Raw genomic sequence first — 24274 nt, 5'->3', positions numbered from 1 at the left:
ATGCTCTGGGTAATGTTTTGTTGAGAAATTAAGGGTCCGAAAATTCATGTGGATCCTACTTGGATACTACTGCGACACATATTAGCCAAGCATTGTTCTAGACCAAGTACACTCCTTCTCGGCAGGGCTATTCCTTAGTTGCAGGGGTCTCTTTAACACTGTAAAATTGAATTCAAGCTGTTGACTTGGCCTCTAATTTACTCAGATCTCAATTTCATCATGTATCTGTGTGATGTGCAGAAAAACAAGTTCACTTCATGAAGGTCGCACCCCAAGATTACAAGACGTAAATGGGTTATCCGGGACCTTTGTATTTTTTTTCTTATGGGGTTAAGAACTTACAGGCAGTACGTTCTTATCCCCAGAAGAAAAAAAATACAAATGTCTTGGATAACTCCTTTAAAGGATCTGGTGAATGTGATGGGCTTGTAAATGCTCAACAGAGCATAGGTGAAAATGTCTGTGGTGGCTGCAAGATCCTCATCATGTGTTTTATATTGGAGAACTTGGCGAAATCTCCAATGGTGGACAAGTGGCCGTGAGCTAGTAATGAGGAGCATCTTCAGTAAATAAAGCAAAAACACAGAATCCTCCGGTGGCCCCTATGCAGGGGTGCGCCATCACCCTCTTATATGAGCAGTGTTTGGCACAAATGAACAAAAAGGTCATTGTTATAGAAATCGGTACTTCTTGTTTCATTTTCTTACTTACTGTTTCTAAATTAGTGATCCTGTGTAGATCCTAATATTACGTAGATCCTAATCCTGATCCTGATATTACTTAGTCCCCAGACCATCACAGGATATAAATAAAATAACATACAAAATAGACTGATCTGCAGTTACTTTCCCGTCACAACTTTACACTACAGCCGGTGCTGTCTATTTAAGAAACTAGCTTTTCGCTTTTCTCCCTGTAGGGATATCCTTGGGAAAGTCATGTGGATGCTTATACTATATCAAGGGTTAATAAATCACATGCAAACACAAGACAGCGTGCTGCTAAGAATGGCATTGTACTACAGGATAAGGCTGTATATAGAGGAGAAGAGTCATATAATGCAGGATGGGGCTGTATGTACAGGAGAGAACAAAGAGACATGACATACTGTAGGGTAGGGTGTATACAGAGAGGAGAGATATACTGCAGGATGGAGCTCTGTGTTCAGGGGACAGAAAGGAGGATATAATGAAGGATGGGATGCATATTGAGGGGCCCCAGAGGAGAGATATACTACAGGATGGGCTATATATTGATGGGACTAAAAGGAGAGATATGCTTCAGAATTTACTGTATATAGATGACACCAAAAGGAGAGATATAGTGCAGGATAATCTTTATATAGAGGGCACAGAAATGAGAGATTTAATCTCAAAATTAACTGTTTACAGGGGTCTGAAAGAAGAGGTATATGGCAGTATGGGGCCCTGTGTACAGAAGCTGAGATTATTTGAGCCGTGTTTGTTGCCTGATGCTGAGTGTTCATTGATGTGGTACTGCACATTTTGCTCTATTGAGGCATATGACACAGGCTTTATCCCTTCACCCCCAGCCTGTTTTCACCTTCCTGATCAGCCCAAATTTTACAATTCTAACCAGTGTCACTTTAGGAGGTAATAGCTCTGGAACCCTTCATGAATCCCAGTGATTCTGAGACTGTTTTGGTGACAATTTATGTTAGTGGTACAAAACAGTTTTGTTTAGGGACCACATCACTTTTGAAGTGACTTTGAAGGGCCTATATGACAGAAAATACTCAAAGTGACACCATTTAAAAAACTGCACCCCTCAAGGTGCTCAAAATCACATTCAAGAAGTTTATTAACTCATTTGATGCTTCACAGTAATTAAAGCAATGAAGAAGGAAAAAAGGGACATTTTCATTTTTCCAACAAAAATGTTGCTTTAGACTCAAATTTTTCATTTTCACAAGGGTAACATGAGAAAATGAACTGTACAATTGCTCCCATATGTGGAGGAGGAATGCTACTGTTTGGGTGGTCGGCAGGGCCCAGATTGAAGGGGCGCCATTTGACTTTTGGAGCAAAAAATTGGCTGGAATAGCAGATGCCATGTCGTGTTTGCAGAGCCCCTGATGTGCCTAAACTGTGGAAACCCCCACAAGTGACCCCATTTTGGAATCTACACCCTCAAGGAACTTATCTAGCTGTGCAGTGAGCACCTTGCACCCACAGGTGCTTTACAGAAATTTATAATGCTGAGCCGTGAAAATGAAAAAATACATTTTTCCAGCAAAAATGTTGCTTTAGCCCCCAATTGTTTTTTTATATTCACAAGGGTAACATGAGAAAATGGACCATACAATTTGTTGTGCAGTTTCTCCTGAATATGCCGATAATCCGTTTCTGGTGCAAAACATGTGACGGACAGTATGCAGATGTCATACGTGTGGTCACATGACTGCCCGCCCACAGGCGGAATCCCGGGGAATCGTGACAGTGTGCAGCGTGCTTGGGTTTCCAGTCTGCAGTCACATACTGGAGGGACATGGTATCCAACACATATGGATGACCATCTTGTTTCACACCAGGAAATACATTTCAGTCTTAGGGTATGTGTCCACGTTCAGGATTGCATCAGGATTTGGTCAGGATTTTCCATCAGTATTTGTAAGCTAAACCAGGAGTGGAACAATCAGGAAAAGTGTAATAGAAACATATGCTCCACTTTTGCATTTATCACCCACTCCTGGTTTTGGCTTACAAATACTGATGGAAAATCCTGACCAAATCCTGATGCAATCCTGAACGTGGACACATACCCTAACACTGCGAGAAAGGAGTGGCACGCTGGCAATAATGCAACACATACATGTGAAGCCAGCAAACAAAGGTGGAGCTGGGCAGACGCAAACACTGTACCTCTGTCGGAGACATCCGATCCTAAGCTGGAGTGTGTGATTGTAGAACCAAAGATTCCAGCGGTGTCATATAACAGCGCTGGAAATGGAGCTTTATTATCCTGGAGCAGATTAGTACACTCTATAAATGATCATTTATGTTGCAGCCGATCTGGGGCTGCTATAACTGTGACACAGGCTTAGGCCGGGGTCACACTTGCGTGTGCAATGTGAGAAACTCGCACAAGTCTCTGGCATCAATACCGGCACTGCTGCGGCACTCGGGTCCGGAGCGTTCAACTGCATAGAAATACATACAGCCACACACTCAGTCCCGAGTGCCGGCAGCAGTGCCGGGTATTGATGTGTGAGTTTCTCACATTGAACTCACAAGTGTGACCCCAGCCTTAGAGTTACATACAGACACGTGGTTGGTCACGGTATCTGGTGCATGGTGCCCACTGAGCCCCGTGTATTTAGTAGTTGGAATAGTAGAGATGGTACGAAACCACTTCTGACGTCTCTATGGGGTGAATTTAAAGGGAACCTGTCAGCAATAAAAACAAACGGTATTTACCTGCTGCTATAGTGGTTAACCGCAGGTAAGTACACTTTTAGACATGTGTAATGCCACATCCAGAATATGGGATCCAGTTTTAGGCTCCACATTTTAAGGGCTGCGTAACATGGACAATGATCACATCGCAGTGCTTCGACTGGCCGGTGGATCTCCTGACCGAGTGTGACAGTATGTGTTTCTATGTACCATATTTTTCAGACTATAAGACGCACTTTTTTTCCCACAATTTTTTGGGGAAAATGGGGGTGCGTCTTATAGTCGGAATGTACTTACCAGTAGTGTTGCAACAGCAGGAGTCGGGCAGTTCTGCGGGGGTCCGACGCCGCAGGGCGATGATCTCACTGCTATCCCAGGCTGGTGCTCGGTGGTGCAGGGGCTCCGTCGACATCTTATGAAAGCTCAGAGCCCCCGTACTTCCATTACGGTGATGCTGCAACTAGATAGTTACAAGGGATGGAAGGCCTCTCACCTGATGAGAGGTTGGAAAAGTTGGCCTTGGGTAGCTTACAAAAAAGGCGTCTCAGAAGAGATCTCATTTATATGTATAAATACATGAGTGGTCAAACAGTCACATGGATTATTCTTTCCAAAGACCATACTAAGGACAAGGAAATTTGGAGAAAAGGCGATTCCGGCAGCTAAATAGGAAAGGCTTCTTTACAGTTAGAGCAGTCAGACAGTGCATTCCTCTACCACAAGAGGTAGTAATGACACTATAACAGATTGGATGCTTTTATTACAATGAATGGGATTGTGGGCAATAAATCTAGCGATAGAGAATGTATAATTGGTGGAGAAAGGTTGAACTTGTTGGTCTTGGACCTTTAGTCTTTTTTCAACTTATGTAACTATGTAACAGTCTCATTATAATTGGAAAAAGTGATAAAAGTTCTATTCTCCATGCAGCTGCTCACTTCTAGCTGTCAGGACAGCACTGGTTCTGTGAATGTCAGCGGTAAGTGATAGAACCTCCCACTGGACTCCTAGGCCCAGAATGAGCAGAGGTGTACTCGCACTCAGTGAGTGCGCAGTAATCATACCCATTCCAACGATTCCGGACTGTCATCCTCTGCTGGGAGAATATAACTTTATTTTCTCACACTTTGAATTCAATACATGCACATGTCTAAAATAGTATTTTCCTGCAGATTACCACTGTAACTACAAGTAAATACTTTTTTTGTATTTCATTTTGCTCATCGGTTCTTGTTAAGCGGTTATAAGACTGATTGTTTTAATTTTGAAAACAGTGATGCCTTTCTCTATGGGCCTCGTCAGGCACTGCAAGTCAGATCAGGGATGAGCTGCAGTATCCAACACAGTCCATGCCAAGCATTTTTTTCAAAAGCATTGAATAATTAAAAATGCCCTCCAAAAAGTTTCTCGCTTGACGTGGAATCTGCAGAGCATGGCTTCTCAACATTTGGCCTTCCTAATCAAAACATGGTGAATGCTTGGGATCAAATGTCAAATGATCTCAGTTTAGCCTTCATTTTTCCCTAGAACCCAATATAACCAACATAAACTAACTTTGATGCTAATCCAGAGATTGGTGCAGCTATCGCTGGCCATTCCTCCCTCCGCAACAACTTCCTTGTTGATGATTTATAATAAATATGTAAAAGTGTGATCATCAGGGCCAAGATGGAAAAATATAACTGTAGTAGGCCTAGGTATACACGGCCCTGATAGTGTTAATGGAACTTGTCACTTAGAAAATGCACTAAATACAGTAAATGATTCTCGTGGACCCAATGGTGGCTCTGTGCTGACTGGCCGTGACCCCCACAGAGTTCAAAACAGTAAAAATTCCACCAAAGATTCGGAGGCGCCAGGAAGTTTGTATTGGGATAAGATGTAGCTTTTAATTCATCCTTAAAATCACGTGAAGAAAATACTAAAATGAGGAAGACAATGCAACGTTTTTGGACATAATAGGCCTTTATCAAGCCAGAAATACAAATGGTAGAATGTACAAACGTAATAAAAGCTACAGGTTATCCCTGGGTAATTTTTGTGGTCCCTCGGAATCTTTGGAATTTTCCTCACTTTGAAAATGCAGCCGTATCTATAGGTAGAATCCTGTAGAGGAGCAAACTAGAGAGATCTCTGCTCGTTCTGGGCCTAGGAGTCCAGTGGGTGGTTCTATTCAGTGATTGGTGGTTTATTTTTCATTGTTTTATGTCAATGAATATTAAGATTTGCTACATTAGAAAGCTGTGAACTCTGAGCCTGTATCACCCCAATGCACAGCAGTGACCTGCCATGCTCTACATTCACTCTTACATTTCTGTTCATGTTTCAGTTGTTGAAAAATTATCACAAGTGGAGGAAAGAATGTCCGGAAATCAGCGCTGACTTGCGCCCATCTCCTCTCCTGAAGCTGTATGGTGCCGGTTACCATGCTGTGCTGAAGTCCAGAGATGCTTATGGAAGCAAAGTTCTTATTTATAGAATTGGTAAATATAAATGCTATATGTGTATAAATATCTATGATATTGATATGTACAGCATTGTCAGATTAATAAGAGACTTATTCATTCTGAAAAATTAAAATAAGGCCATAACTATAAATCACAGCCTAACCATAATTCCCCTAGCCCCACCCAAAAGATATGAAAATGTTTTTCATAAAAAAGCATCTGATCTGTCATTGGGAAAATGTCACTGTCCGGCTGATTTTAAAAGTTTCGTACAGAAGCACAAAATCATGACCAATGCTGTCTAAGAGTAACGAACGTATTCATTTCCATTATGCAAGGAGTTTGGATGTTCTCCCCGTGTTTGCGTGGGTTTCCTCCGGGTTCTCCGGTTTCCTTCCACACATACTGATAGGGAACATAGATTGTGAGCCCCATTGGGGACAGCAATAATAACGTATGTAAAGCGCTGCGGAATATAATAGCTCTTTATAAGAGTGCATAAAAAAATAAAGAAGGTCTATGACATCACATGATTAAAAACAGGAGAGAACAGCTGGGTCAGAGTTGAAGAGGGTGATGACTCATGCAAGGAAAAATGACTGTTTCTACATAGAAAAGAGAATAATTAGCTGGGTAGAAAGGCAAAATGAGCAATTGTAAGTACACAGTGCCATATAATATGATGAGTGCAACATATTTAAAGGATAAAAACTTTGATGGCAGGAGGCGGAGTTCTCCTTTAACATACGTGTACTAAACAGCCAAACCTAGCAAGTGATCATATGATCCCAAAAGTTCAGTTTTTTAAAAAACTAAACATGAGATGTCATCTCATAAAGCATGTGTATGTGTTGGCCCATAATTGTTTTTGCCATCCAACTCATTCCCCCTCCTTGCCTGTCTATTTTTTTTTTTACTTAAGTGACCAACAACGAGGCAAAACATCGGGTCCATTTTTTCTGGCCAGTTGTAAACTGATTCAAACATACAGAAAAATGGCTAAAATGAATGGATCACATGATTGCTTCCCTGATCTGGTGATAAGAACATCTTTGCTAATGAAAACTAATTAGTAAACACTTTAATAACATTGTAAAAGCGACTGTCATGTTTTTTGGCTTCCATATCCCCCGTAAACATTTGTAGGAGCTGAACATTTTTAATGTTAGCTTTCAGGTAAAGTGTTTTTCCCAAAAATCAAGTCATTCCCTATCTGTTGGTGTCAGAGTTTTATTTCGGGAACCCCAGCTTCCATGCATTCCAACCTCCCCTTCATTCAGGATAGGGATGCAGACCCTCGTTCTCATGGCCCCAGAGCTTGATCTCTGCAATATTGGCGTCCCAGCAGTCGGACCCCCAACAATCAACAAGTTATTCCCCGATCTTGTGGAATGGGATAACTTGATTTTTTTGGTATGACTCTCTAAGGGTAATCTGTTGGTAAGATCAACCACCAAAACCACATATGTGGTAATGCAGGTATATGGGATTATGAGATGTAAAGCCATTTACACGATTATATCTTCTATCTGTTACTACTTTCCCAAGTAGTTAGAGTTTTCATTCATATGCAGATGATGCCCTTGAATCTCTTTAATGCTAATCATGCTTAACCCTTTAAGCCAATTTTGCCACAAGTCCACAGGATAGGTGATAAATCCGTGATTGTTAGGGGTCTGCATGTTAGGATCCCCCTTGATCAAGAAAGCGAGATCCTGTTTTCCCATTGTGAATGTTGTGGCAGTGCACATATGTGACTTCTGCTCTACAGTGTGTCCGTAAAGTCATAGTGCACTTTTGACCAGTCACTGGAAAGCAACAAAAAGCAATAGAAATGTGAAATCTGCTCCAAATAAAAGAAAAACTCCCAGTTTCATACCTATTCAGTGTAGTTCGATGTGGGCTCCATTTGTTGCCCTACACACATTCAAACAATAGTGAAGTTCTTGCCACACACGGGTAAGGACGTCTGGTGTAACAGAGTGAATAACGTGTGTGATTCTCTGTTTTAAGTGATTAATGTCGTTGATACGTTCAATGTACACATGTTGCTTCACATAACCCCAAAAGTAAAAGTCTAAGGTTGTCAGATCCGGAGATCGTGGTGGCCCTGGCTTGACAGAACCCCTGCCTGCCTATCCACTGCCGGGGGAATGTTCTATCCATACACTCACGAACAATGGTGGCGTAGTGTGGAGGAGAGCCGTCCTGTTGAAAGATGACACCTTCTGGAAATTGTGACACTGCATACAATTCCAACATGTCACGTAGCACTTTGGTCACGGATTCAAATTTTATCGAGCCACAGAACACACTGAACTTTCCTCTGTACCGTTCACATCTCGACTGGCATGGAAAACGACACAGCTGGCATAAGCTTGTGGTTGCATGATGTCACAGACCTGGCAGTGTATTAATCAGAGTTCAGTTTATCAGGGGTTAATCTAACTAGGGGTTCAGCAACAGCTTAAATGAGTTTGTGTTGTTTGATTGGTTCTTGTTATCTACCCTCATGAACAGGTCTGATATGATTGGGCCAGAGAAAGGGCTCCAAAATGTAAACTATGAATCGATCCTGTGTCTGGTCAAAAGTGCACCATGACTTTACGGACACACTGTATTTACTGTCCATGAGAGCAGTGTTCACGCAAGCACACCAACGTTATTGTGATTGGTCCATCAGTTGGACACTGCGATCTTGAATTTGTCTCCTATTCTGTTCAAAAAATGTCTGTGGGATAACACCTGTAAATCAACCATACTAAGCGTCCTTTTTGGGGTCAATGTGTCTCACTATGTACAGTTAGGTCCAGAAATATTTGGGCAGTGATCGAATCTTCGTGATTTGGGCTCGGTATGCCACTATTTTGTATTTAAAATGAAACAACTGAGATGCAGTTGAAGACTTTGTGATTTAATCAAAGGGGTTGAACAAAAATATAAAAATGAAGCGTTTAGAAATTGCAACCATTTTTCTAGAAAGCCTCCTCAACTCGGGGGCTCAAAAGTAATTGAACAAATTTAGCTTTACCATAAATAGTGTCCATTTTTAATAGTTTGTAGAGAATCCTTTGCAGGCAATGAAACCTACTTCCTAGAGAATATTCTTCACTTGGGTTGATGTTGTCGAGGGGTTTTTCTTCAACATGGAAAGAATTCAGCAATCATCCACCACTGTTGTTGTTCATGGACGTCCAGGATATTTTGAGTTCCCCAGCCTACAGTGCACTATTTATTTGCAGAATGTACCAAGCTGTTGATTTGGTTACTCCTCACATTTCTGTTAACTCTCTGATTGATTTCCTCATTTTTCAGCCTAATGATGGTTTGATTTTTTTTCCGTTGAAATCTACTTTGACCGCATTTTGTGGGTTCACAGGAACAGCTTTGAGATGCAAATGCCACAGCTGGAATCAGCTCCAGAACTTTTACCTTCTTAATTGATGATGGAATAACAATGGAATAGCCCATGCAGCCCATTAAAGAGGTTTTGAGATAATCGTCCAATTAATTTTGGCCCTTTTAAAAAGAGGCAGTTACATATTAGAAAAATCAACTTAGAAAATGGATATGAAATATCCGTATTCGCGCTGATAGAACCCTAATGGTAGAATATAAATAAATGAATGCCAAAAAGGTGCCGCCTATAATCAGTTCATAACCAAAGAGCACACCTCTTCTATCAGCTCGAATACGGATATTTCATATCCATTTTCTAGGTTGATTTTTCTTCACTACACAGTCAATGGTGGTGACTGTTTTATTCGCAGCAGGAATAGTAACCCTTTAATACCGGGCGCCTCTCAGGTTGTTTTTATAGTTACATATTAGAGAACTGTAATTTCTAAACTCTTACTCGTATTAAGATGTGAATAACCTCAAATTAAAGCTGAGAGTCAGCACTTTAAGGCCATATTGATGATATAACTGTATTTTGGATATGTTTTGGTAAACAGGTAAAATGCAAAAACTTGTGTCACTGTCCAAATATTTCTGGACCTAATCGTATGTGGTAATTGTAAGTATATGGGGTATTTGACATTGAAGTATTTGGGAGGCTTTGTAGCTTGCACTACTTTATGGCAGGCACTGAGTGGAGGCTGTAATCAGCTCCTCAGATGCTGGAGATCTTGTCTTACAAATGAACTGGACACTTCATATTATCTATTTAAAGGGAACCTGTCAGAAACGTTAAACCTCCGCCCCAGCACCAGTAATGTGATTGTGACCCCAAAGCAATGACCCCAGAAAAATGCTCCTTCTGCAAGAAATTGTATTTTGAAGATGAGTCTGGAAGTGCATTGGGGCGTGATGATACTCTTCTATCTTTTTAGTTTCATACTGTATTTCCTTTCTAGCAGCGCCCTTCCCTGGCTGCTTGAGAGATCAGATGCTCTGGTATATGGCCACTGACTTGTCAATCACACAGGGGAGAGTGCTGCTAGGTAGGAAATAAAGCATGAGGCTGAGAAGCTAGAAGAGCATCATCACGCCCCAGTGCACTTCCAGACAACACTACAAATTGAGATTTCTCCATGATGGAACATTTCTTTGGGCCATAAAGGTATCAACTGGCCTATGTTTTAAAGGGCTACACAGTCATATAAATGATTTTGAGAGGGTTAAAGTTTCAAACAGGTTCCCTTTTAAAAAGAAGTTTTGTATCACCTGAGTATTTTAAGAGGTAACATACTTCATCCTATAGAATAGTCAAAATATGAGAATTATAAGTGTATGTTCACACGTCGCGTTTTTGCAGCAGTTTTCCTGTGCTAATAACCAGAGTGATGTCGGGAAAAATGCATCATACAATAGGCGCGTTTGTGTTGTGTTTTTTTTGTGTGTTTTTTCTTATGTTTTTTACCCATTGAATGGGTGAAATGTGCTACAAAATCGCTGAAAGAATAACCATACTGCGTCTTGGTAAAAACGTAGCAGGGCTCAGAATTTGCGCAGAAAAAACTGAGCTTGTGCATGAGATTTCACAAATCTTATTGACTATGCTGATACTGTAAAATGCTGAATGCATGAAAAGTGCAGCAAAAACACCACATGTGAACGTACCACCAAGACTTCCCTAAGTTTTATGTGATTCTTGACTTTTAATTTACAGTATCCCATACACAATAGCATTGTACCCTCCCAGAAATATATTACTGTTTATGAAAGGAACTTCTGTTTATAACCATTTTTTTTTTATCTTTTGAAGAAAAATGGGACCCAAAGCAGTTTACAGCATATGAGGTATTTCGGGTGAGCCTCATAACATCTGAGCTTATCGTACAAGAAGCAGAGACTCAGAGGAACGGCATAAAGGCTATATTCGATCTACAGGGATGGAGAATAGTTCACGCATTTCAAATCACCCCAACTATTGCCAAAAGGATCGCCGCAGTCATGACCGTAGGTGGCAAATGGGAAAATAGAAAGAAAGTCTTATAAGGAACACAGAAAGACAAAGACGTATAGACATTCGCATAGCGAGTGAATGTCACTGTAGAAACCAAAACTTGCTTTTTATTTATTAAAATTAGGTTCGCAAGTGCACACATCAGTGCACTTGCAGTCTAGGGCTCACCTTTGCCTAGTCCTGTTGGCGTCACTCCTTGCTTCTTGATTATCCGTGGAGGTAACGTTATGCTGTAAAGTCTCTGTCACCACTGTCAGTCAAGAATCGGACGGCACTGGTTTGGAGAAGCACAGAGGAGCCATATACTGCAAGTGTGCTGATATGCCCAGCCGTGAACTTGCATATCTAATTTATATATCAAAAAATGGTGACTTTTGGTGCAGCAGATGGCGCTGTAATGGGTATCTATGCTACTGTTATGTACTACCCTATTCCGCACTACCTAAGAGTAGTCTTTAGGTTTATGTTTCATTCACACACCTGAAAATACTGACTATTCTGAAAATGATATAACTTTTGGTGGTACATTTAAAGTTTCTGATGGTGAAAGCTGGGGTCACCTGGGGTGGGGTGAGTGAACGTGAGTTGCAGTAAAATCACAGGAATAAAGCAAAAATATCATGACCTCAGTGTCCTTGTGGCCTTGCAATCCGAGTCTGAATTGAGTTAGTGCAGAAAATAGAAAAAGAAATGTCACAAAAGAGTGAAAGAGTGAAAACTGAGTATTTAAGTGATAGAAAGTAGGGGCAAATTGGTGCAGGAAAACTGTACAAGGTGAAATGAGTATGTCTTGTGAAAACCGGCATATGCTGACAAGGTAATTAACATTTTGTGATCTGTTTATTCCGTCAGGACTCTTTCCCACTTAAAGTCCGAGGGATACATCTTCTGAACGAGCCTCTCTTCTTCTATCCTGTATACTCATTAATCAAGCCATTTCTCCCTGAAAAGATCAAGGAAAGGGTGAGTGAGCTGGAATGGCGCAGCAGGGATACCGTATGGCGGACACTAGTCTGAGGACACTGTTGCTGACGCTTAGGTTATGTGCACAGTTTTTTGAGGAGTCATTTGGTCGGGTCCACTCAAAAAAATGTTTGAAGGACTCTTCCTATTGATTTTCTTTAAAAAGCAACTTCCTGGTCATATTCTCATTGTTATGGTTTTTAAATATCTTCAGGTTTTCAAAAAAATGCCAAATGTTAAAAAAAAAAAAAAAAAAACTACTGTGCATGTGTGTTATTGTCATGTTTTTGTTGTGTTTCTTTCAATGCAGATTTGTCAGAAAACTTTATTTCGTAGCACTAGCAAAGTGAATGAGATTCCTGAAGTCTCATGCACACGGTGCTTATTTTTTCCTTGCAGATTTAAGGGTATGTTCACACGATCCTGATTTCAATCCTTTTTTTTTCAGGACAAAAACCGCAGCTCTTGGCAGAAAACGCAGGTGCGTTTTTGGTGCGTTTTTGGCGCGTTTTTGATGCGTTTTTGATGCGGTTTTTGATGCGGTTTTTAGTGCGGTTTTTTATGCAGTTTTCTCTGCAGATTGTCTGTGTTTGACACAAATAAAGCTTTAACTGCAGTGGGGGAAAAAAAAAAAAGAAATGATGTCATTTCCTTGTCCAACCCTTTTCTTCTTCCATCCTCCATTTTGGGACTAAACACCAAAATGAGTGGACGTGTTTTGAATGACAGCGCTCCGCAGAGTGCGGAGCGTAGGCCAGATCACAGCCCGCGGATCCAGCTCTATCCAGCTATGCGTCATGCGCCCCTATATTTAACATGGGGGCGCATGGACATGCGTCGCACTTGCGTTTTGCGCCGCATGCGTCACTGCAGCGCACGCATCCGGGCGCAGAGGACGCAGCAAGTTGCATTTTTGCTGCGTCCAAAATCAATCAAAAAAAGGACGCATGCGGCGCAAAACGCAGCGTTGTGCATGCGTTTTGCTGCGTTTTTGTTTGCGTTGTGTGTTGCGGCGCCGACGCTGCGGCGCACAACGCAAATGTGAACATAGCCTAAGTGCCACGTATTTAAGTGCCACGTATTACGTATTTCAGTGCCACGTATTTAAGTGCCACGTATTTCAGTGCCACGTATTTCAGTGCCACGTATTTCAGTGCCACGTATTTCAGTGCCACGTGCCACGTATTTAAGTGCCACGTGCCACGTATTTAAGTGCCACGTGCCACGTATTTAAGTGCCATGTATTTAAGTGCCACGTATTTCAGTGCCACGTATCACGTATTTCAGTGCCACATATTTCAGTGCCACGTATCACGTATTTCAGTGCCACGTATTTCAGTGCCACGTATTTAAGTGCCACGTATTTCAGTGCCACGTATTTCAGTGCCACGTATTTCAGTGCCACGTATTTAAGTGCCACGTGCCACGTATTTAAGTGCCATGTATTTAAGTGCCACGTATTTCAGTGCCACGTATCACGTATTTCAGTGCCACGTGCCACGTATTTCAGTGCCACGTGCCACGTATTTAAGTGCCATGTATTTAAGTGCCACGTATTTCAGTGCCACGTGCCACGTATTTAAGTGCCACGTATTTCAGTGCCACGTATCACGTATTTCAGTGCCACGTGCCACATATTTAAGTGACACGTATCACGTATTTAAGTGACACGTATCACGTATAAGTGCCACGTGTCACGTATTTAATTGCCACGTATTTAAGTGCCACGTATCCCACGAAGATTTTCCATGGAGAACAGACACATCCAGAGACATGTCTGCTCTCCACGGCTGCAGCAACACACTGACAGGAGCCATAGTTCCTGTCGGTGTGTCACTGCGCATGCGCGAGCGAGTTTACCGGCGGTCATTGACCCCGGCACTCTCGCTTAACGGCAGTGCTGCGTGGGAAAGCTCAACGCAGCTGTACTGCCGTTAACCGAGACGCCGGAGTCATTGAACTCCGGAACAGTACGCGATACACTGCTAGGAGCTTCGCTCCTGGCAGTGTATCGCCGGAGAGCAGGGGATCGGCGTGGGACACTCGTTTTATGGATTCTGCGGACAGGGAGTATGAATTTGATTTTTTATTTTGTGATTTTTTCCTGGAGGATCGAGGGCTTCGCCTACAAGTGTGCTGTTGGTGAGTATATACTCTATGTTATGTGTTGTATGTACTGTACTGTGTGTCATGTATGTGTATTGTGTGTAGGTGTTTTGTGTAACTTTACAACTGTGCTAAGTCGCCGGACACAGGGACAACTCTCCCATCCTAATACCGGATGGGAGTAGTAGTCCCATACGGCGACTTAGCACAATGGTGGCACTAGCGTTGCATGGGGACACACACACACACACACACGCACACACACACACACACACACACACACACACACACACACATACCAATTCAATCAAACGGCCGACACGATCCCCATGCGACGGTACGCCTCCATGTCTCTCCGCCCAAGCACTTCCGCCCACGCACTTCCGGCCGCTTCCCCGCACTTCCGGCTGCATCGGTTCTGCACCACAAACCGCAATAAAACCCGCAGATATATTTTTGATCTGCGGGTTTGACCTCACAATGGAGGTCTATGGGTGCAGAACCGCTGCAGTTTCGGGGAAAGAAGTGACATGCTCCTTCTTTTTTCCCGCACCGATTCATCGCGGCTTTTTAAGGGAAATTCAGGACCGTGTGCACAGTGGTTCCTGTTTTCCATAGGGGTACATTGTATTGTACCCTGCATGGAAAACAGCTGCGGAACCGCAGCGGCAAAACCGCTGCGGTTCTGCAGTAAAAAACGCACTGTGTGAACATGGCCTTAGTCAGTTTTTGCTGCAGATTTCACACGTACTAATGAGTGAGGACAAATCTGTAACAAAAACGGATGTAAAATACACGAGTAAAAATGTAACAAATATTTGGCACTAATGTGCATATTGCGTATATTACGCTGCATTTTTCCTGCCAAGAGCTTCAGAAATGGTGTAGAAATTTCTGCTGCAAATACTTAACCTATGCACATACCCTAACATACCATTTCTGCAGGCATTTTCAGCAATAATAATAATAATAATTTTTATTTATATAACGCCAACATATTCCGCAGCACTTTACAATTAAGATGAAGTTGCTCCATACGTTACAATAGAAATCAATGGGAAGACCACATAAATGCCAAAAACATACCTGAGCGTTTTTTTTAAGCATTTTGGAGCTGCTTTTGCTCCATAAAATGCTTGCGTTCTACTAATTGCTTAATCAAATTTTTTAAAAAGTGAGAAGTTTGCTAAAAAAATGCTTACAAAACATAGAAAAAGATTGAGGAAAATGTTAGCAGAACAGTAACAAAAAACTATTCTGGCAAAAAAAAATCCACAAAAAAGTGCATTTTCTAAAGTGGTTTTCTCTTGAATAACTCACCGTTTTTGGACTGCCTAACAAAAAGCTCCACGTGCACATACCCTTATGGATGCTATTGTGGCATGCGTTCCACCTCACTTTCATTATTGTCAACAGCACATCTCCTGTCTGGACCAGTGATGATTTTTAGACAGTATAAAATAATAGAGCATTTGCACATTTATTTGATCGCTGGGTGGATTTACATTAGGTGATGATCATCAACTTTTTTTCTTGCGATCATTGTCCCCATGCCCATACTCAAATAAGAAGAGTTGGCCTGACCTGCAAATTTCAGCAGAAATAGCAGAGCTTCTGTTGTGTAACTGGGACCTTTTGAAACTTTATACTTCCTATATTTTTCATTTTCCCATCCATTTTTATACCCTTAAATTTAATTAGGCAAATCTATGATTACGGTACATATTGTAGGTAACCCCTACAAAGCGGGAATCTCCTGGGACTCGCAGACCAACTGTGGGTCACAAGGTACAAGAGGTTGGAATCTTGTAGATAACAAGTTTGTAGTTAGACAAAGAGCAAACTGAGTCCCAAGTGCAGATTTTGTTACTGATTTGCTGAGAAAATCTGCAAGAGGAAATATCGGCCACATCTGATCTCACACTAAGAGTAGATATGAAAAATATATTGTCATTGTAATATCCTTTCTTATGTTCTTTTAGGTCCATTTGCACGGTAGCAATTACATACCAACTCTTCATCAACATTTTGCAGAGAATATCCTCCCCCCAGAGTATGGAGGCACGGGGCCGTCAATGGATGACCTTTGTAAGGAGTGGACTGACCACATCATGAACTGTGAAGACTACCTGCTCAGTATATCTGAGACTGTATAGTCTCTGGCTCTTCCTCGGACTTGAAATGGAAGCACAATTCACGGAGGTTTCAGTAAAGATTCCAGAATAGTGGAGAATTCCGGTGCTTTACTCTGTAAGGCCACGTTCACATGTTCAGTATTTTACATTAGTCTTTGTAAGCCAAAACCAGGAGTGGAACAATCAGTGGAAAACTATAATAGAAACACGTCACCACTGCTGGTTTTGGCTTACAACCACTGACGTAAAATACTGACCAAATACTGAAAAGATGGTAACAAAATTAAAAGGTATCAACCACTGAGGACTCTAAATTCTAACTATTTTTCTATCCACTGGCTAACATGGTACCAAGATACATATCTTTCCTGACCAAATGCTGAACATGTGAACATGGCCTAAGAAGAGTAATGATACATTCACATGGTTTCATGTGTCCAGGTCTGGACGTTTCTGTCACATGAAGCCAAGGTGTCACGTATAACATTCCACTGTGGAAACAAGGCTTAGAAACATATTTTTACCAGTGGTAATCGGATCCTAATGTGAAAACATTTGTATTGTGTAGATGTCTTTTCGTTTCCTTATAACATTTCTGTGTTGTTTTTCTATTTTGCATTTGATAGGTGCTTATTCTGTGCCACTAAATCATCTCAATTTTAATAGGATTTTATGAAATCTGAAATGAAGTTACAATCTAATTTATGGTGCTGCAAATTTTGTGCAGCGTTTCTTTTTTTAATTCTTCTACTTTTCTATTTCGTTTTTTACATGCATTTTTATCACATTTTTGACAATACGCTTTTGGTCTCATTTTACGTCTGTCATGTTTTAAACAAAGCTGCTTTGTTTTTGATACTTCCTTGTATCTTGTGACTTTGACAATATTTTATTGATACAGTCATGTGCGGATTACATGCGTTTTTAGTGCTGTTGAAATGCACTAAACTCATATGCATTTTTACCTGTGGATTTTCTGCCTCTAATGAAACACTTTGGGAAAATCCACACCGAAAACTCAACTTAATTGTAAGAGAGATTGACGTGTTATGGATTTCAAAAACGCACACAAAAAAGACTCAGGTCAGTTTACTCTGCGTAAAAAAAGCACAGTGTGTGCAGGAGATTTCTATAAATCCCATCCACTTTGATGGAACTGGAAAAACGCTGCGTTTTTTGAGCAATGGAAGTAAGCAGCGTGAATAATTCAGGGTTGGAAGTCTACCTGAACCTCATGATAGTTGGGGTTTAATGAGCACTATCCTCTAAAATATAACAGAAGACATCATATCTGATTCCGGGTAAGTGACAACCAATATGGATACTCTCGACGGAGCAGATCCTGGTTGGTGGTGTTCCTTCCCTATGGCAAAAATGTGATGGTGGTGTGAAAAGAAGAAGAGCCCTCCAACCCTTAATAATGAAATATTACGATAATTGTGAGCTGCTGGGAAGAGATGGAGGGAAATTGCACTTTTTGACCTTCCTATAATCTATCCGACCCTTTACTCTTGAATGGCAAATCTGCCTGGATAAATAGTGAAATAAACCTGCTCTTGTATAACTAGGCAGAATTATTAACTAATTGGGTGACAACCCCTGAGGGAGCTGTACAATTCTTGACTGTTTTGTCACATGTTTATTAGAACAAATATATTTGGTAATTTTAAAGGATACTATAGGTAAGAATTAAAATTAGTTTTAATTTCTTGCACCCAAAATCATACTTTTTATGTGGCAGAATACAAAAATCCAGGAGTTTCGTTACCTACTTCAGACCATAACAACATAAAAGCCTCTATAGATGTTGGCATGTTTGATGTAAGCCTCTCAAGATACTTTAGTATCCTTGAGGGTGTACTTATCTATACAAAGAATTGGATCATGACCCCATTTTTGTGCATTTACAAAGCATACTTTGGTTTACAATGGTTTCAGTGACACAAGTTGTACAGAAATATGACATAGAGAACAAACAGGGTATCAGTGATAGGACCAGTAAATGACATGTATACAAAAATATATATAAAAAATAATTATCACATGATGAGCTGTGAAAGTGCCTAATAAAGTAAAGCACCTTGTAAGGCAGTGGTCCCTAACCAGGGGGTTACACATGGCTAGAGACCGCCAAATGTTTTGCTTGCCATCATCGGAGAACTCTGCTGATATGTACTATTGCTGATACATTACCCATTCTTACAATATGATACAGACATATATTAACTCCTTAGTGTCATGATCCGTTCCAGGGTTTATTAGTTTCTGCCTTTTTTGGACGGATCATGTCAAGGGTTAACTTTGCTCTGCCTCGTTCTGGGTTCAGGTTGGCTATTTAGCTCCCAGGAATCTTGCTGGCAGTGTCAGCTATAGTTCTGTCTTCGGCTTGTGAACCTGACTCTGGAAACCCTTGGTTTGTCCTGCTGTGAACCCTGACTTGTCCTGTGTCTGTTGTCTCCCTCTGTCTGCCCTTTCCCTGCGTTTGTCTGTTCTGCTTGATTCCCTGATTCTGATCTCCTGGCTTTGCTATTGACTCTGTTTGGATTTGTCCCTTTGGTACCGTATTTTGCTCGTCCCAGTTTACTGATCTCTTGCTACGTCCTGACTATCCTTTCTGTTTTAATCCTTTTTGTACTGACGTGTTATCTTGTGCCCTGACTCGGCTTTTTCTGACTACTCTCTTGCCACTTGGTGGCATCTGTTCAGCTGCTCAGTGTGTGCAGTCTCGCTTGCCGATAAAGCTCCCCCTGGTGAAGGTTGCGCTGTACTGCACTGCAGCTGCATGACATTTAGCCATTCGAAAAGTCTCAATTTGGAAGGTATAAAACCTACATGCCAATATTTAACACCACTACATGCCAATATTTTATTATTTCTTACAAATTCATGTTTAAAATGCATCACCTCCATTTTTATTGAATTATTCAAGGTTCAATTTAGCTTTTAAGGCACAAAAGGTTGGGGACCACTTCGCCAAGGTTTGCTTAAACAAGTGAGTAAGCAAATCATACAATTTGCTATTTGTTGTTACCATTGTGCCTGTAATTTTTAAATGTAGAAATACTGTATTTTATAGAATGAATGAATAAAGATTTTATCATTTGAGAATATTTAACATTTTCATAAATAAAATACAAACGAGACTCCAAAGCTCAATTATAATATGTGATAGGAGCTGTTATAATGTTGTTAGTAATGGAGGCCACATGTGTGAACAGAGCCTAAAAACTGTAGACTATAAATGCTGATATGACCTGATTGGAAAGGTTTAGTCCACCTTGGCTACATTTTAAAATATTCTTGATTTATAATCTACATGTATATACAGTTCCTATGCGGATCTATGTTTTCCAAGGTCACAAACAAACCTTGTGAAGTCAGATCCTCCATTTATACTTCCTTCCATCTGACCACTGCTAACTAATGTACATTTGATAAGTATTGATACTGTACGTACTATCAACTGAGGATGCTGGGACCAGATGCTAAATCCATATTACAGCATTCCACCTACCATACATGATTTATAGTGCCTTAGGTTCCTTCAGATACCAGAGCGTGCATGTGACTGCTCCTCTGCACCCCAGTAGCGATTCTCTGGGTACACTGCCTCCTATTTAGATTCCTAGCTTTTTTCTAGTTGCATGTATAATAACTAATTAGAGATCACAGATAATTTAATAGTAATGGGGCTAGGGTGGTGTAATCCTTGCTTACCAGTTTGGGTCATCTTTCCAGATGGTGGAATACAATCACACAGTGCTGAAGTTTGTATCTCATGGGTGGTGGTGATGACCTATACTTGGGATCTCACCATAATTTCACATGCCTCAGACAGCACTTTAATCATGTGATTTCATTCTATGAATACCTAGTGTGATTGGTCCTCACATCCCTGTCCTTCCTCTGATGACTCTGATCTTATGGTTGAGGCTGGCTTATTGGCCCCTACATTTTGTTGCCTAGATGTGATTGGTACCTCTACAACTCCAACAACTACGCAACAACATCCACCATGGAACAGAAAAGTGATGTAGTAGTTGTATCATTCCCGTAAAGAATTTGGCGCATCTTAATCCGGCAGACTCTGCAAGAAGACTAACGTCTAAATCACCGGTCTTAAAGGGAACCTGTCATGTCCTTTGTAGCATGTAAACTGTCCCCAGTGCGTTGTTAGTGATGCAATCTGCATCACCAACACATTTTTTTTCATTAAACGGTCTAATCATCTGGAAAAAGCATTTTTTACAGTTACATTGTACCTGTTACATCGTGACGAGCGTCTCTCAGCACGTTCGCCCTAAAGCTGTGTGTAGTACCCAGCTTCACTGAGTGTGCAGCGGTAACCACTCGTCACGGCATATGCGCGGCTCCCCAATCAACACTCCGCAAGTTAGGCTCCATGATGCACTGCGCTAGTGCAGGACTTTCAAATCGCATTTGAGTGACGTCGGCACAACCCCGAGAACATCATTCAAATTGCATGGTCAGCAACAACTGTATCTGAACCCAATGAAGCACTTCCCTATGATAAAACGAGCATGTACGATATAACTACTACTCATATAAAGTGCTTTTTCTACATGATTAGACCACCATTTTTGATGAAAAAACGTATTAGTGATGCACATTGCATCACTAACAACACTGTAGGGACAGTTTACATGCTACAAAGGACATGACAAGTTCCCTTTAATAAATTAGCTCCTTAGTGTTTTTAACAATTAGCGGAGACACAGTTCAGCACCTAACTGCTTCACAACATTCACACCCATGAGAAATCAGTATGGTCCTCCCCTATGGAAGGTACATTATTCTATTTAGTTTCTGTGGCTGCTTTCTGTATCTAGCGATTAGTAGTTTTCATCTTTGTTGTCAGGCAGTTTATTTTATTATTTTAAGTTACCGTTCTTCTGATCTGGAACTGACGGAGTTGAGCTTGTAAAGCAAGTTGGTGATCCCAGTAAGGCAGCTTCCCGGGAGGTCAAGATGTATGGGATGGCCATCTGTGTTGGGGGAAGCTACCATCCTTCTGAGGGTCTGGAACTGACTGAGTTGAGCTTGTAAAGCAAATCGGTGCTCCCAGTAAGGCAGCTTTTCTGGAAGTCAGGACCCATGTGATGCCAGCCGGCGAAGCCTGCAATGCTGCCAAGCAAGTAACCCAGAGCATGTGATACTGTGCACTGACGAGTGCCAGTGAAAGAAGTGTGTGGACATAATCGCAGTTGAGAGTGGACTGAATGTAGGTCTGTGATGTATAACATGGCCTACAGTGGTTTATAAGCACATAATAAACCGCATGGACTGATTTAAGTGAAAAATCGTTCCTGTGTGCCTTAATCCCGCTGCCAAGTGAGGGTTTCCCAACACATTCAGTGAGCACTGCACTACAAAACGAATCGGTATATAACATATACATAACATTTCAAGATGCCCAAACAGCAGAAACTGTCACAAGTGGCCACAGTATGGAAGCTACACCTCGCATGGAATTTATCTTGTGGAATAGTGTACTTTTTGGATCTACAGATGTTTTACAAAAGTTTATAACATCGGAATGTAAACATGAAAAAATACTTGTTTTCAACAAAAATGATATTTTAGCCCCAAAGGTGCCAGAAAACAGCTGATACAACCCAAGATGAAGAACTCCGGGACTCCCAACTAAACAGTACAACCCTTGCAGCACCAGAGCAAAGAAAGTCAGAACAGCTAATAGGACGGTGAAGCCATTCAAACTACTGCAGGTGTATGTGTTACCAGACGCTGCGATCTTCTGACCTCATTCGTGATACCCGTGACAGCATCCCCCTTCTAAAAAGGGACTCCAGACACTCAGAACCCAGTTTATCAAGATGAGAGGTGTGATCGCCTGAACCAACCTGGTCGCATGAACATCTGACACTGGTACACATAGTCTTTCCTCTGGACCGTAACCCTTCCAATGCTCTAAATATTGACAAGATCCGAGAACCAAGTGAGAATCAACAATTGTAGCTATATGGAATTCCATGACATCTATTAACAATGACAAGGGAAGGTTGTGGTAGGGATGGTACTGAGGAGGCCTCATTATTTTGAGAAGATAACAGTGAAATACATTATGGATCTTAACCTCTTCACAATATGCGCCGTACATCTACTGCACATGTTATGTCTCCCCCTTTGATGTGGGCTCCGACGCTGAGCCCACATCTTTCCCGGCACATGTCAGCTGTTTTGAACAACTGATGTGCTCTAACAGCCGCGGGTGGAATCACAATCCACCCGCCGCTGTTAACTAGTTAAATGCCGCTGTCAATCTCTGACAACGGCATTTAACTCGCGCTTCCGGGAAGCGCGCCGGAAATCTCACCCATCGGTGACCCTGTCAAGTGATCACGGGTCACCGATGGGTTGGCATGACAACCAGAGGTCTCTAGCAGACCTCTATGGTTGTCATAGCCAGATTGCCAGACCCGTAGTGTCTTCCAGGGAATTGATAGATCGGGCGATTCTGAACTTGGCGATTCGAAATATGTGTAGGTTTGATTTTTTTTTTAATTGTTTTATTTTGGATGGGGCGAAAAGCGGGTTTATTTTTTTCAGATTTTTAAAAACATTTTTTTTAACTTTTGCCATGCTTCAATAGCCTCCATGGGAGGCTAGAAGCTGGCACCATCAGATTGTTGCTATGTAGCTGAAATGCAGGCTTGCTATGAGCGCCGACCACAGGGTGGCGCTCACAGCAGGCCGGCATCAGTAACCATAGAGGTCTCAAGGACCTCTATGGTTACCATCCTGACGCATCGCCAACCCCCGATCATGTGACGGAGGTCGGCGATGCGCTCATTTCCGGCCGCGCGGCCGGAAGCAGTAGTTAAATGCCGCTGTCAGCCTTTGACAGCGGCATTTAACAGGTTAATAGCGGCGGGTGAATCGCGACTTCACCCGCCGCTATTGCGCGCACATGTCAGCAGTACAAAACAGCTGACATGTCGCGACTTTGATGTGGGCTCACCGCCGGAGCCCACATCAAAGGGGAAGACACGTCATGCGCCGTACTAGTACGGCGCATGTCGTGAAGGGGATAATGTCATTGATCACTGTATTACCTGCACACTCTATGCAGAGCTCCTGTGTATATTGTCACTGGTGATCACTATTACCTGTACACTATATACAAAGCTCATGTGTACAATATAATTGGTGATCACTCTATTACTTGTGCACTGACACTATATATACAGAGCTCCTGTGTATAATGCCGAAGCAGATGTTAAAGGGGTTGTCCACTACTTTCAATTAACCCCCCTATGTATCCCCCCGGGGCCCCTGATGATTTGTGTAAATACCTTCTTTAGCCGTTTTCGCCTGTGAGAGGCGCTATGCTGGTGCCTGAGTCCGGGTCACGTGACCCCCAGGCTTCAGCCGCCGCTCATTTCCGCCGACGTCATGTCAATTTCCAGACTCTGGAAATTGACGTGACGTCAGTAGCAGGCGTGTCCCCAGGCTCCACAGACAGCAGTCACTCATAAAGAGTGACTGGGCTGTGGGCGGGGCTGAGGCTGCCTGCGGGGCTGTGCTGGGGGCGTGCGGGGCTAGGCAGAGATGTGCGGGCGGGCGCCGGTGCTGTGCGGTCCCCGGCGCTGTGCAGTCACCGGCGCTGTGCGGTCCCGGGCGCCGTGCGGTCACCGGCGCTGTGCGGTCCCGGGCGCCGGCGATGTGCGGTCACCGGCGCTGTGCGGTCCCGGGCGCCGTGCGGTCTCGGGCGCCGGCGATGTGCGGTCACCGGCGCTGTGCGGACCGGTATGTGCT

At 42.2% G+C, this 24274-nt stretch overlaps 1 protein-coding gene across 1 annotated transcript in view; it reads left to right on the top strand.

Annotated features, from left to right (window-relative positions):
- TTPA (alpha tocopherol transfer protein) overlaps nucleotides 1-19587 on the top strand; it is a 37068-nt gene extending 17481 nt beyond the window's left edge. The window contains exons 2-5 of the mRNA XM_077270571.1: nucleotides 5746-5899; nucleotides 11073-11266; nucleotides 12126-12236; nucleotides 16325-19587. Coding sequence (XP_077126686.1) covers nucleotides 5746-5899; nucleotides 11073-11266; nucleotides 12126-12236; nucleotides 16325-16498 — 633 coding nt within the window. The 3' untranslated portion in view covers nucleotides 16499-19587. The remainder of the gene's footprint in view (nucleotides 1-5745; nucleotides 5900-11072; nucleotides 11267-12125; nucleotides 12237-16324) is intronic.
- Nucleotides 19588-24274: the final 4687 nt, after the last annotated feature.

Source organism: Ranitomeya variabilis, chromosome 6, assembly GCF_051348905.1.
Source record: "Ranitomeya variabilis isolate aRanVar5 chromosome 6, aRanVar5.hap1, whole genome shotgun sequence".
NCBI lineage: Eukaryota > Metazoa > Chordata > Amphibia > Anura > Dendrobatidae > Ranitomeya > Ranitomeya variabilis.
This window is presented reverse-complemented; position numbering and strand designations above follow the sequence as displayed.